General features: G+C 44.4%; 1 protein-coding gene across 1 annotated transcript; it reads left to right on the forward strand.

Moving 5' to 3' along the window:
- Positions 1-2131, forward strand: LOC133891552 (large ribosomal subunit protein eL15z-like). The gene is made up of 4 exons (XM_062332278.1): positions 1-112; positions 210-376; positions 1395-1592; positions 1685-2131. Exons 1-4 carry the CDS (start codon positions 109-111, stop codon positions 1928-1930), a joined length of 615 nt encoding a protein of 204 aa, XP_062188262.1. The 5' UTR covers positions 1-108; the 3' UTR covers positions 1931-2131.
- The last annotated feature ends 11320 nt before the right edge of the window (positions 2132-13451 follow it).

Raw genomic sequence — 13451 nt, forward strand, 5'->3', positions numbered from 1 at the left:
ATCGCCCTCGTATAAGGCCCCCCCCTCCCCGGCTACACCCAAACCCCAGGCTCCTCTCCGCGCACTCCACCCCCCTCGCCGCCGCCGTTGCACGCAGCCGCATTCGCCATGGGTGAGCTCGTGTTTCCAATCTCCTGTCTCTCACCCGTGATCTCTCCCATTCGGCGCGTCGGTTCTGACGGTGTGTTTTGTTCTTCGTGGTGGTCTAGGGGCGTACAAGTACGTGTCGGAGCTATGGAGGAGGAAGCAGTCGGACGTGATGAGGTTCGTGCAGCGCGTCCGGTGCTGGGAGTACAGACAGCAGCCGGCCATCGTCCGCCTCACCAGGCCCACCCGCCCCGACAAGGCTCGCCGCCTCGGCTTCAAGGCCAAGCAGGTGGATCTCCCCCCCTCTAGATCTCCGCGTAGTTCTCCGCTCTTGCCGATGCTCCATGGACAGACGGGTCTTGTTGACGCGTGTGTAGTTTCTTTTGCCGAAAGGGTGATGGGTTTGTGGGTTTGGTGGTAGGGGGCATGCCGTCATTTAGGCAGTGACTTGTGGAGTGCTACCATCGCGTGCTGGTTTGTGTTCATCAAATATTTCTGTAAGCCATGTGTAGTGTTTCTGGTGACAGATGACACAATCTTTTGGACGAAATGAAGGTTTGTTAGGTACTGGAGACCTCCAATTAGCGATTCAGTTTACCATTTAGGAATGTTTAGAGCATTTGCTTGTGCATGTGTATGATGTTTGAATTGTATGATATTTAAAGTCGGATCGTGGTAGATAGTGTTAACTACTAATTTGATAGATTGGAACCTGTCGCTGCAAGTTTCGTTCTATTTGTCACTAGTTGCTAAATGATAACGACGTGAACGTAAACTTAAGATAGTGCAGTGTCGTTTAATCTGTATGGCAAAACATGTATTTTGTTTTGGTGGTGTATGCCAGTTTCTCTCGGTGCTTTGTCCATTGTGCTTTGAAGTAGTTTTCTTTATGCCTTTCTGTAGTGATTAGCCTAAGATGAGTCCAGTCGTGTTGGTCACTTTATGTTGCATTTGTGATTCACTTGGTAGTTTGATTTTGGGTGCAGTATTGTTGCACCATTTAGCAAGTAGTTATGCTAGGCTTCCATCTTTGTCAATGAAGCCTTTTTGCCTAGATTATGACTTCTGCAGTGGTATTATTGCTTGTCAACATGTTGTCACTTCATATTCTTCATGCTGTTTATCGAGCTATCTGATTTGTTCCATACATATCCATTATGATAGTTTTTTTTGTGTGTATACATGAGCACATTGTACTTTTATGCATGGTACTTTGAACTAATTTCCTCTATCTGATGAATGAAATTTGAGTACCTGTGGCCATATGATCAAAATGGTTTAGCTTAACATTGTGTCATTTATCTTAGGGGTATGTAGTTTACCGTGTCCGTGTCAGGCGTGGTGGCAGGAAGAGGCCTGTGCCTAAGGGTATTGTCTACGGCAAGCCCAAGCACCAGGGTATCACCCAGCTCAAGTTCCAGAGGAACAAAAGGTCTGTTGCTGAGGAGAGAGCTGGACGTAAGCTTGGTGGACTCAGGGTTCTCAACTCTTACTGGGTGAATGAGGTATGCTTGATTTTACAGGAATTGATTAACAATGTCATGAGAACTCTCATTCTGTGTTGTACTAACGCCTCTATCTGTCCTTGTCACCACAGGATAGCACCTACAAGTACTTTGAGATCATCCTTGTGGATGTGGCTCACAGTGCCATCCGCAACGACCCAAGGATCAACTGGCTGTGCAAGGCTGTGCACAAGCACCGTGAGCTCCGTGGTCTCACCTCTGCAGGCAAGAAGTACCGTGGCCTGCGTGGCAAGGGTCACAGGCACCATAAGAACAGGCCCTCGAGGAGAGCCACCTGGAAGCGCAACCAGACCCTCTCCCTCCGCCGCTACCGTTGAGCTCATATGCCTTGATGCTCGGTTACTGTGGAATCAGTCCCATGCAGACTTCGATAGTATTTGGAATTTTTATTGTGTTGTCAAATTTTGCTACTTATGTTTCTAGCCCCTAGACCTCTGTTAGAAGTGTACTATGGATCAAATGCCGTGAACTATATTTGCGATTTACCTGTGTTATCAGTCGAAGTTAAGGTTTTGATATGTGCTCTAGTGATTCACTCTCGGGCACGATTGGATTTACAGCCGCGTGGTGATTGTTGATTGGCATTTGTTGATAGCAGGCATGTTATCGTATCTATCCCGATTCACATTTAGTTGCCGGTGATACTTGTGAGTACTGGTTTCTTGTGTAATGCATGATTGCTATTGCTCAAAACATCCCGATGAATCTTGCTGATGTTCCGGACTGTAGCCAAGCAAACTTTGTGAGCTCGCATTTCGCTCTTATACCTTAGATATGTACAGTTTACTTTGTTATGATATGTACAGTTTACGTAACATAAATCTGTCGCAGTCAGGTGACAGAAATCGTTGCATGCGGATAACAGTACTAGATTTCTTTTTCAGCTCTTTCAATTCTGTGAGCGAGAACCTTAATGTGGGACACCGCATCTCTACTAGCCTAGCAACAACTGATTGATTCACAAATCGCCATGTCATAAACCGTAAAAAAACACTGATTGATTCATGTAAGTTCTGCACTACAATTTCCCTGATCTTTTTGATGGGATGCTTAGAATGATTGAGATTACTCCGGTAGCCAAATAGCTCAATGGGTGCAAAGATCAAGCATGTTATATTTGGAGATAAAAGATTATGTTAATAGGTGCAAAGATCGATCATGTTAGATTTAGAAAAAAGATGCGTTCATATTATAGGCCAGTTAATTGTTACTAAATTTCATTTTAACATATAGCAGTGTTCACTAAGAAGCTCAAATTAATGTTTCAAATTGAGCATCCTTATGTGTTCCAAATCAAAGAGTATTATGAATAAGAGGCATAGCTCAGTTGTTAAGGATCCTTATGGGGATCTTGTCCACGTGGCTTTGAGTCCTAGACTCAACATGGGTGGCTAAATTTCTCGTGTTATTAAATTATGGGTAGAAATAGTTTATGCACACGTGAGTTCGTTCAGTGATCAAACCGTAGATCCAATGAAGATAAGAGTCAAAAATATATGGTGTTGTAACACCCTAACTTTCAAATTTTCTTAATAGTTAAAATTAAATAGGAGTTTTAGATTTCTGCTTAAATTTAGAAAAACTAATTTCTAAATTTAATTTGCCATAGGTTATATTAATGCTCGATATATTCATGCCATAGTAGTTGCATTAGGTTTTATGTGTGGAAAATATTTGCAAAAGTTCGCTAGAAGGTGTTGTTTAAAAGCCCATTTGCTTTTCTCCCTCTCCCTTTCTTCTCTCTCAGACCGAGCCAGCCTTCTTCTAGCCGAGCCGCCTCCGCCTCCCACCACTCTCTCTGTCACATGGACCCGCATCGAGCCAAGCCATCGCATCGAGCCTCAGCCGTGCTGAGCCACCAAGCCACTGGCTCCCCTTCTTCACCTCCGACTGCTCCCGCTCCCCTCCGCCAGCCGCCATGAATCCATGCCCTCTCTCCTACCCGAAATGGCCGAATCCAAAGTATCAAGCCCCATCAAGACGTCCCCATCCGTTTTCCCCTCTGCAATCCTCTCTATTGCTCGGGTTAGTGCGTTAACCGCCGGCCTTAATGGCCATTATCACCATCCGTTTCTCCTCCGCGCATCCTGGTCGCTCTGCTCGATCTCGTGCCTATTTAAGCTGCATGTGGCCTTCGCGGCTAGGTTCCTCAACTCCTCCACCCGCTCACATCCTGATTTCTCACCCGTAGCGCCGCCGCCGCCGCTGTTTTTCCCGCGTCTCCGGTAAGATGCGCCGCCACTACTTTTCTCGCGTCTACGTGTCATCTTCAAACGAATTAATCGCTTCTCTGGCTCCGCAGGTGCCTCTGGAGATGATCATGTGGGTCGTTGTCGTCGATCCGGCTCCGGAACACCTTCCCCGACGCCACAACGACTGCCGTCGTCGCCCGACCGTGTCGACCTCGCTCCAGCCTTGATTTCGCTCGGGGTGAGCTCGCTAGCACCTCCTTTCCCTTTTTCGCCGCTCGTTAGAGCTCCCTAGCCCCAGGAGCGCCATTCCAGCTGCTCTCTGGCCATCTGTCATTGTGCCGTGCCTTGCTGGCGCCTCTGGTCCATCGTGGACCCGTGGACCGAGGGCCCCCCTTCAGTTCATAGCTGTGTAGACCCGGTCCACATGATTTTAAATAATAAAAATATTTCAAATATTATTAATGATGTCAGCATGTACAGTAAAAGAGATTTTATATATATAAAAATAATTGGTTTAATCTCTGTTATTAGGTAATTTTGTAGTTTAGCCCCTAGAATTTCAAATGCTTACAACTTGTAGCTCGTAGCTCCGATTTAGACGATTTTTGTGCTTAAATTCTTGTAGCGATGTGTAGAATCTTTTTGTAGGGTTTTTTAAATCAAGTTTTAGTGTTGTCTGGTGTACTGTTCTTATGTTTTATTGTGTGCTCGTGTAGACAAATCAGTTCAAGAGCAGTTCAGAAGTTTCCAAGAAGAAGACTTTGATGGAACCATGCATCACCTTGACGAAGGCAAGTGTCTTGACCATGTTGAGAGCCCAGTTTTTATATAAAGTTAGTTTACAAGACATGCATCCTTTTTTTATGGTGAAATAAGTAGGATAGCAAAACACCAGCTTTATATACAGGTTTTACCCTTGTAGATGCTTAATTCTCAAATAATATCATGTTTCTGCTTAGCCATGTTTTTAGATGAACATGTAGTATGTAGGTGATGAATCATGAGCTATGAAATTAAAAGTTGAGATAAAAGTGTGTTAAGATAATTGGTGTTGTTAAGAGAATTAGCAACAAGGAATCTAGGGTTTGGGCAAGAAGGAAATGTTGGTATGTGCCTGTTGATGTGTTCCAGGCATGGTTATCTTGGATGTATATGTTTAGTGATTATTCTTGTTGATTAGTTGGCGGTCTTGTCCAGACTATGTTAAGGAGCAGTTTGTGGAGCAACCACCCATAACAACAGTACAACCACGAGACCTATATGGTACATCTTGGCTAAGTAACTAGATATTCTCCTAGTGGTGTATGAGCCAAATGGATGTGTAGAGAAGGAAGGGGTTCCCGATTCTACCTCGCACAAGATAGTGCTTTTGGGGTGGAGGTTACTCCACTTATGTACGGCGGTGAAACCTCAGTGAGCAAATACATGCTGGGAGACTCTTCAGAAAAGTCTAGTAGTGATCTCTCGGTGCACACATCAGAAGTGTGTAAGATACCGACGGGTATCGGCAAAAGAGTTGATCATGACTCATGGGTAAAGTGTACCAACTTTTACAGAGTGTAAAACTGAATATTCAGCCGTGCTCACGGTTACGAGTGGCATGGACCCTCACATGATTAGTTGGATGGATGTTTTCCATGGTTAAGAAATGGTTGAATTCTCAGAGGTTAAAGGAGATCTTTTGTACTTCTTTCCTTTTTTAAAAAAATTGCTTTATGTAGTTATAGTCTAAAAACTGGCTTTATGCAAATTGAACCTTAGAGCATAGAAAATCTTGGTTTAATCCTCCATGTCATACTTTCCACCACTTGCTGAGTATTGGAAATACTCATGCTTACTTTTCAGAAGGTGAAGTTTTTGAAGAATATCCTGAAGACGGTGCAAAGTTCTAGGCTTGTGGAGCTTCCAGTTGACTGCTTGTGGAGTGGGCACTGCGCTATTGTTCTTTTCCGCTGCTATGTAATTTTCTTTAGACCCGTGTGGTCATTTTACAATAAATAACATTGTAATAATGAACAATGTGTCTGTTTTCCACTAATGATGTCGCTATATGTATGTGTAACTGATTATGGCATACATATAGTTTACATTCGGTTTGGCCTTAAAACCGGGTGTGACAACTCTTTTGGGTGATCTATTTGCCTTGTGTTTGCTCACCTTTCTCATGTAGTTAAATTATGGGTATAAATAGTATATGGACACATGGGTCCGTTCAATGATAAAAGTACGATGGAGACTTCTGCTCTGGGTAACCTATTTCCCTTGTATTTGCTCACCTTTCTCATGGAATTAAATTTTGCATAGAAATAGTATAAACACAAGTAGGCCCATACTCGTAGATTCAATCAAGACAAGATAAAAAAATGTATGCTAGAGACTTCTCTTCTTGGTGACCTATTTGCCTTGCATTATGAGATTGTGCAATTAGCGATGTTCTCCCCCTAATCTCTAGATGCATAATCAATGTTCACCTAGACGCTAGACATAGATAGACGATCACCCTGTGACTAGCGTCTAGGATGTCTAGATGACGGCTAGACGGTATAGACGCTTTTGTACTGTAGCAGCAAAAATGCAAACAAATAGCTATATGTTCCATACTACAATACTATATTTTCAAGTGAGATTTGAGACATACCTTCCAAGGACATAAATGCAACTTCAATCATCTATTGTCCTCTAGTACCAAGAGGAATAGAGGAGCAAACAGTGTTCCTATCGATTGCAAAAGAGGAGTTGTGGCTTGTGGAGGAGTTCATGGTCGATTGTCAAAGATGAGGGGCCGCGGCAGACGGAGGAGGTGCGAAGGAGTCCACGATGAAGGAGCAGGGGATTAGAGCACGAATCCAGCGGAGAGGAGATACGGAGATGAGGGGACTTGGATGGCTGGATCCGACGGACGACAACGGGAGCGTAGCGCAGGGGTTACTTCATTCGGCGGTGGCGATGGAAGATATAGGATGAGAGGAGAGACCGAGAGATGCGGATGGGGAATGAATTGAATTGATTTAGGGCCTTTGTACAGATGGGTGCTATCGACGATTGGTGAATCGTTGATTTTACTAATTTGTATAATAGGTTGGGGATACTTCAAGTAGGCAAATCACAGGGAAACACAGATGGTTTTTTATACAGGTTCGGACCTCCCTTAGGATAATAACCCTATGTTATGTTTGTCTTGTATTAAATAGAGCATGTTACAAGGAGGGATTGTGGCTAACCTAGATGGATCTAAACCTAGTCGGCAACTTCCTTGCTTGGCTTGCTCTGGTTCTAATGGCTTGTATTTGCTTCTAATGGATCTCGATTGGCCTCATTCCTTCGTAGGGGCCCCAAGCTCTGTATATATATAGGGGTATCAAACGTCCTCTAGAGTCTTTCTTTTATTCTTGGAGATAAAAGTCCCTATTTATGATATACCCTAGGCTCCTACATGTGTTTTCCTTTCATCCAGGGATCTCCTTCCCGGAGATAGAGATATGCCCCAAAATTGCAAGAAATCCTTGGATTCTCGGATATGGTAGTTACCAAATAGTCATCATCAAGGACCCCATCAGTACATAAAATGAGACTTCGACGGATCAAGTACATGGCCAACAAAGATAAGTTTTTGTCCGACCATGTCATCGAGTAAGACTCAGGTTTCTGATTAGGATGAAGCATCTAACCAGATTCTCTAAGTCCTTAGATCATCTACTCGGGATTTCAACCACCTCTAAGTTCTCAAGAGAATCCTCGAGAAGGTGTTCCATCTGAGTAGATTTTCTGTTTGCTTCACCCTCAGGAGGAAAAAAAAAACATTTGTCATTGGTTGAGTTCAAAAGTTGGACCGTCACGGTTGAGATTTTTGGTAGTGGTCAGAATATTTTTCCTGTCATGGTATCATGATTATGGTAGCAGTGCGAGGAGCCGAGCTCCTTGGGGTACGGCGCCAACTGCCCCACATGCGTTGGGCATTAAATGCGACGTGATGATAAAGCTAGAGATTGTGGCCTCAAGTCGGGCCACAGTGTCAGTCAAAGCGCCATTTTCGGGAGCCCTTGCTTGGTATAAAGGCAAAGGGTGAGCCCACTTCGATGTTTGCCCTACCATCATCATTTCCTTTCCATCACACTCTTTGTTCTCCTTGCACCCCTGCCTCTAAAACCTCCCCAAAACGCTCCTCCTCCAATCTCTCTGTCGCCATGGGCAAGAAGAAGATTGAGAAAGAGAGCTCCTCCACCGATGAGATGACAAGCACCATCCCAGAGTGGCAAGAGTCCGAAATTACAGAGGAGGCCTTGGAGAAGGCGGAGATCAAGGAGGTGATTCCTCCCTAGGCTCTGATCCCTTGCACACCAATGGCAGGGCAGACAATCCTGAGCCTGAACACCCATAGCACGGTGATCTTCCTTGATTTCTTTCGCTATGGCTTCCGCTCCCCCCTTCCATTTTTCTTCTCGAAGTGCTTAACTTCTACATCCTGGAACTCATCATGTTGAGCGTTTTTACACATTTGTGCGAGGCCTTCCTTAGTTTGCGCCCATCCCTCGACCTCTTCAGGTACTTTTACCTTTTGAAGAGGCTTTAGAACAAGATCACCGGCGATGCTAGATTCCAGCTTCGAGAGGGTAAGTCGGTAGATTACATTGACTTCATCACCAAATCCTCCTGGTTAGATTGGCACAAGAAATTGTTCTACTTCTAGCCCGGCCCACCGGGCCTTTCTTACCAGGGCTTGCCACCGTTGTCGAAGCTCGTCGGGACTGAAGAGTCAGTGATGACCGCCCTTTGCTGGAACCTCATCTGAGAGATACGACATCTGAAGGACATAAATCTAATGGCTTATGACGTTGCCAGGACTTCATCAGACATCGCTTGAGTCCTCTGAAGTTGAGGATTACCGGTACCTGTCAATTTCCAATCGAATTGGATCTGACTCGAGTAGGTGAGGTACTCCTCGATCCTGAGTAGTCGCTTTTGAAGGAATTGCAAATTTAGTCCCCATAGTCAATTGAGTCTACTCACTCTGCTTCTACTGGAGGTTGCCAACAAGAGGGCCAAGATTCTTTTTGAAGGAATTCCTTCCCCTAGCTGCTCAAATGTTCTGGTTCCTATCATGGAGATGGACTCATATGCGCGAGGGAGAATCATGTTAGTAAGCCTCTCAAGCCTTCTCGATTTTGTTCTTATTTTTCGAATAGTCATAGTTTTGATGAAAATCGTCGGGGACTTGTACAACTTCCTGGGTACGCACAGTCCGACCCGGAGGCCGAGATGCAGGAGCCCCTGCTATAGACCTGGATGAAGTCGTCATCACAGGGAGCACGAGTCTGAGTGGGAGTGGTGGTGGTGTATTGCAAGCCGCATCCTTTGGTAGTGGCATGATGCTATAGGGTGATGACTTTGTGGAGGTTGATTCACCACCAGATGACACTAGGCCACCGATGCCGATTTTTCTAGCTTCCTCTACTTCCACCAATCTAGTGCCAATACCAATAGAAGATCTGACTCTAGTAAGTTGAGCTTTTATCCAGAACCTTTGTGGTCGTATCTGTTTTTAATTTTTTGGGCACGTTCTAGCCTTCGGCCTAGGAGCACGGGAAAGCAATCATTCCTGTGAGTTCATCGGGCGGTACTCCCACAGCCTTGATGACATTGGGGAGCAAAGGGAGTTCCCTTGAGAAGATGCTAAGAGGTTGGCGAATCTCCTGGTCCTAGTGAAGGCTCCCATGACCAAGAAACCGCTCAGGTATGTTGTGCATTATCTCCTATGTTGCTTGGATTGCTTTGTTCAATCTTGTATTTCTGCAAGTTAATCGGAGCGCCAGCGATAGCCCCCAAGCCCTAGCCCTCTCAGCCCCCAAGTGACACCTCCTCCGAAGGAGTCAGGATCAGCCTGGTGAGCCCCCTGGTATCAAGGGCCGTTGGCTAGGAGCTAAAGGTCACCGCCCAAGAGACCATCATAACGTGTGCAAGGGCGATGTACGGGATCCCTCTAGACGTAACTTGGGGGGACATGATCGAAGGGGCATCATGCCACCATTTTGATACAGTGTTCAACTACTTCGTGGTAAACTCTTATCTGTAGGTCAGTTGTCTAATTAACAAATTACAAAACTAACCTGACATTCTCTGTAGTTGTTCGTGCATCGCTTGAACAAGACCCACCGTGATGTCGATAAGGCCACCGCCCAAGTAGCCAAACTCAAGAAGGAGGCTATCGAAATGCGCAATTAGCTCTCTCGGGTGGTGGCCAAGAAGGAGAAAGGAGAAGGTGGATGCCGCGCTGGAGGACAGGATGAAGGGTAAGTTTCTGATATCTCGCTATGCTACTAATCCACTTTATCTTCTTAATCATGTCACCCTGCAAAACTCTCTATGGCCCAAGAAGCTATTTCACAGGAGGGGACCACACCCAGATAAGGAATTAACAATGAAAGGATTTCTCAGGGATCACTTTAAATGATTAAAAAAGGTCAACTCTGGCCAGTTGAACGTTGCTAAAATGCCTCATTTTATTTCAATATCGCCAGAACTTGACTTTAATTGTCATTTTCAATGGTTGGGGTCTAACCCGCAATCTCATTAAATTGGTTGTAGAGAAGTTAGCCTTCTGGTACGGCCTATGCCTCAAGTTCTGGATAGGTCGCGTATGTTTCTACCTTCAAGGCAAAAACCGAAGGATTCTCCTCTAAATTAAGCTCTATAACCACTTGGGTTTCGAATTTCACCTTGTTTTTACTATTTGCCAATCTAGTAATTTATATTTTGCCAAAAGGAAAATATAAAAAAGTAGATATAACCCACATGTCAACTGCTCGTTGTCAACTTGACGTGGCTCTTGACGTCTTCCTAGAGGCGCTTGCCGGGGTCGGGATCTAGGTAGAGGTGTCAGCTATCGGTGATTGGTGAACTGCCGAGCTTATGAATTTGTAGAATAGGTTAGGGATGCTTTGAGTAGATGAATCATAGGGAAACATATAGGGTTTTTTTTATACAGGTTCGGGCCTCTCTTAGGATAATAACCTTACGTCATGTTTGTCTTGTATTGAACAAAGCCTGTTACAAGGGGGTTATGTGGCTAGCTTAGATGGATCTATACCTAGTCGGTGACTTCCTTGCTCTGCTTGCTCTGGTTATAATGGCTTGTATTTGCTTCTAATAGATCTCGATTGACCTCTTTTCTCCGTAGGGCCTTAGGGCTCTGTATATATATATATATAGGGGTGTCGTATGTCCTCTGGAGTTTTCTTTCCATTCTTGGAGATAAATTTCTCTGTTTACAAGATAGCCTGGGCTCCTATGGGTGGTTTCCTTTCATCTACGCATCCCCTTCTCCGAGATAGAGATATGCCCCAAGAGTTATGGAAAACCCTAGGGTACCCGAATATGATAGTTACCCAATAGTTATCGTCAGGCGCTGATGAAAAGTTTTCTCCTACACGGTCAAAAACTTTCCTCTAGCGTGGCCGCACCAAGAAGCTCCATCTCTGGGATGGTCGACTAGTTGCTCATCTGGTCGCCTAGTCGTGTTGAACTATCGTCTAGTGTCATCGACCAGACCATCTTTGACCAACATTGACCATCTAGACGGTCTAGCTTTCTCGAGGTGCAACTACCTACTAAATTGGACGCCAAGCCATCGACTAGCATCTAATCATCGTCTAGACACGCTAGACAACCATCTACGTGAACATTGTGCATAATATAGTCCTTATATTACACACATTGCATCATTAAAAACTTTGTGTTAGAAACCTTTATGTAAGGGCTTCAGGATTTGGAACATGAGAGAACCCGTAGAGATCCTTAGTATTAGATCTAGACACATCCCGGTTGTAGTTGTGTTTTGCTAAGATTAAGCAAAGCGAAACATGTTATAGGGATATTGTCCTGAGGGAAGCATAAACTTGTATAAAATTTCATGTACTCTTCTTTGATACACACAGTTGATGACATGCATCACTAATTTAAATAATTAATTGCATAATTGACTTTATCAATTATCAATAGTCCTTTTCATAAGATAGATACACAAGATTTGGCTAGTTGCCATGTTGTACTTAAACAGGTGGAGAAGAATTTGAAGATGAAGTCCTCAAGCAGACCATCTGATTCTAAACTCTGAAAGCCTGACGAAGATGATGAGGACAAAGATATGTCATTCCAGAGCAGGGGGTGCACCATCAATCATATGTTTGGGAGATCTGCCACCTACGAGTCAAAGCAACAATACAAGTGTATTGACCGAACGGTACTCAAGTGGTCAGACGCTCCAATCAAGTTTGATCAGAATGACTATCCTTAGTTGTTATCGGATTGTGGTTGAGCATACCATCAACGATTATAAGGTAAACTGAGTTCTTGTCGCTAGTGGAAGTTCCTTAAATATCTTATTTCTTGCTACTTTGGATGCTATGCATATACTGACGATGAATACTGGATAATTACCATATCCTTGGTTCCCGCAATTCTAGGGGCATAACTCTACCCGTAGGTACCCAAGGCATCCTGTAAACAAGAAGGTTTATCCCCAAGAACAAGAAGGATGACTTTAGTGGATGTACAACACCCCTATATATATACGGAGCCAAGGGACCCTACGGAGGACAAGCCAATAGAAGTCGAAGAAGTTGCTTGAACCTTTCGACAAACCAAAAGACACTCAAACAGAGTCAGGGGGCCCTGTGGTGGACAAGCCAATAGAAGTCAAAGAAGCCACTCAAACCTTTCGACAAACCAGAAGACACTTGAAGCCGAGCAAGGAAGTCAGCGACTAGGTTTAGATCCATCTATGCTAGCTACATAGCCCTCTTATAACAGGCTCATATCAATATAAGGCAAACACGACGTAGGGTTATTATCCTCAAGGAGGCCCGAACCTATATAACCCCCTTGTGTTCTCCTGTGATTCGTCTACTCAAAACACCCCCTATTCCAACAAGTTTGTTAGATTGGTGGTTCACAAATCATCAATAGCTAGCACCATCCGTGGGGATCATGACAATAGGTGCTGAAGAATCTACATGGAACATGCCATCGATGTCACCCAAGCCTTCACCGAGAATCGGTTTTTCAGATGAGGGGTTCTACGACAACTTTAACACTCTTCCTGGTGAGCTGGTGATCAATCGGGTGAATTTCAACGATGAACTTTCTGGCGATGATTCAAGTGACAAGGTAAATTGATTTATGGATCAATACACCAAAGATTACAGCATTGAGTTTGAACCACTCGACAACCAAGATAACTATGAATTTCTGATTCACAGCAAGTCGGGATCAATCCGTAGCTTCTAACAACATGGATTGTCAAGATACCAACTTGGAGTAATCTAATGAAACGTCCATGGTGGATCTAGAAACTTCCTCCAGTGGAGGTTACCCTGAGAAGTTTTCACCATCAGAGATGAGGGTGACGATCTAGGTAATCATGACGACAATACTACAAATAGATCGGGTCCCTCGACTCTAGATGCGGGAAATGGTCAGTTCCAGATGAGCACACCTCCACCGATCCTTAACGGAGCCCTGGTATTACCGTCTCCTGACCATCAACAGGGGGCTGACCACTTTAAATTTGCAACTACTAGGAGGATCCGTCTTCTATAAGAGACCCTCATGTGCCTTCTGACCATAGATCTAAATACCACATTCAATAAGG

Source organism: Phragmites australis, chromosome 14 (assembly GCF_958298935.1).
Source record: "Phragmites australis chromosome 14, lpPhrAust1.1, whole genome shotgun sequence".
NCBI lineage: Eukaryota > Viridiplantae > Streptophyta > Magnoliopsida > Poales > Poaceae > Phragmites > Phragmites australis.

What these genes read in the sequence shown, in the direction of transcription:
- LOC133891552 (XM_062332278.1), top strand. An exon ending in TCGGCTTCAAGGCCAAGCAG is followed by an intron (nt 377 to 1,394) that starts GTGGATCTCCCC and finishes CATTTATCTTAG; the next exon opens with GGGTATGTAGTTTACCGTGT. An exon ending in ACTCTTACTGGGTGAATGAG is followed by an intron (nt 1,593 to 1,684) that starts GTATGCTTGATT and finishes TTGTCACCACAG; the next exon opens with GATAGCACCTACAAGTACTT.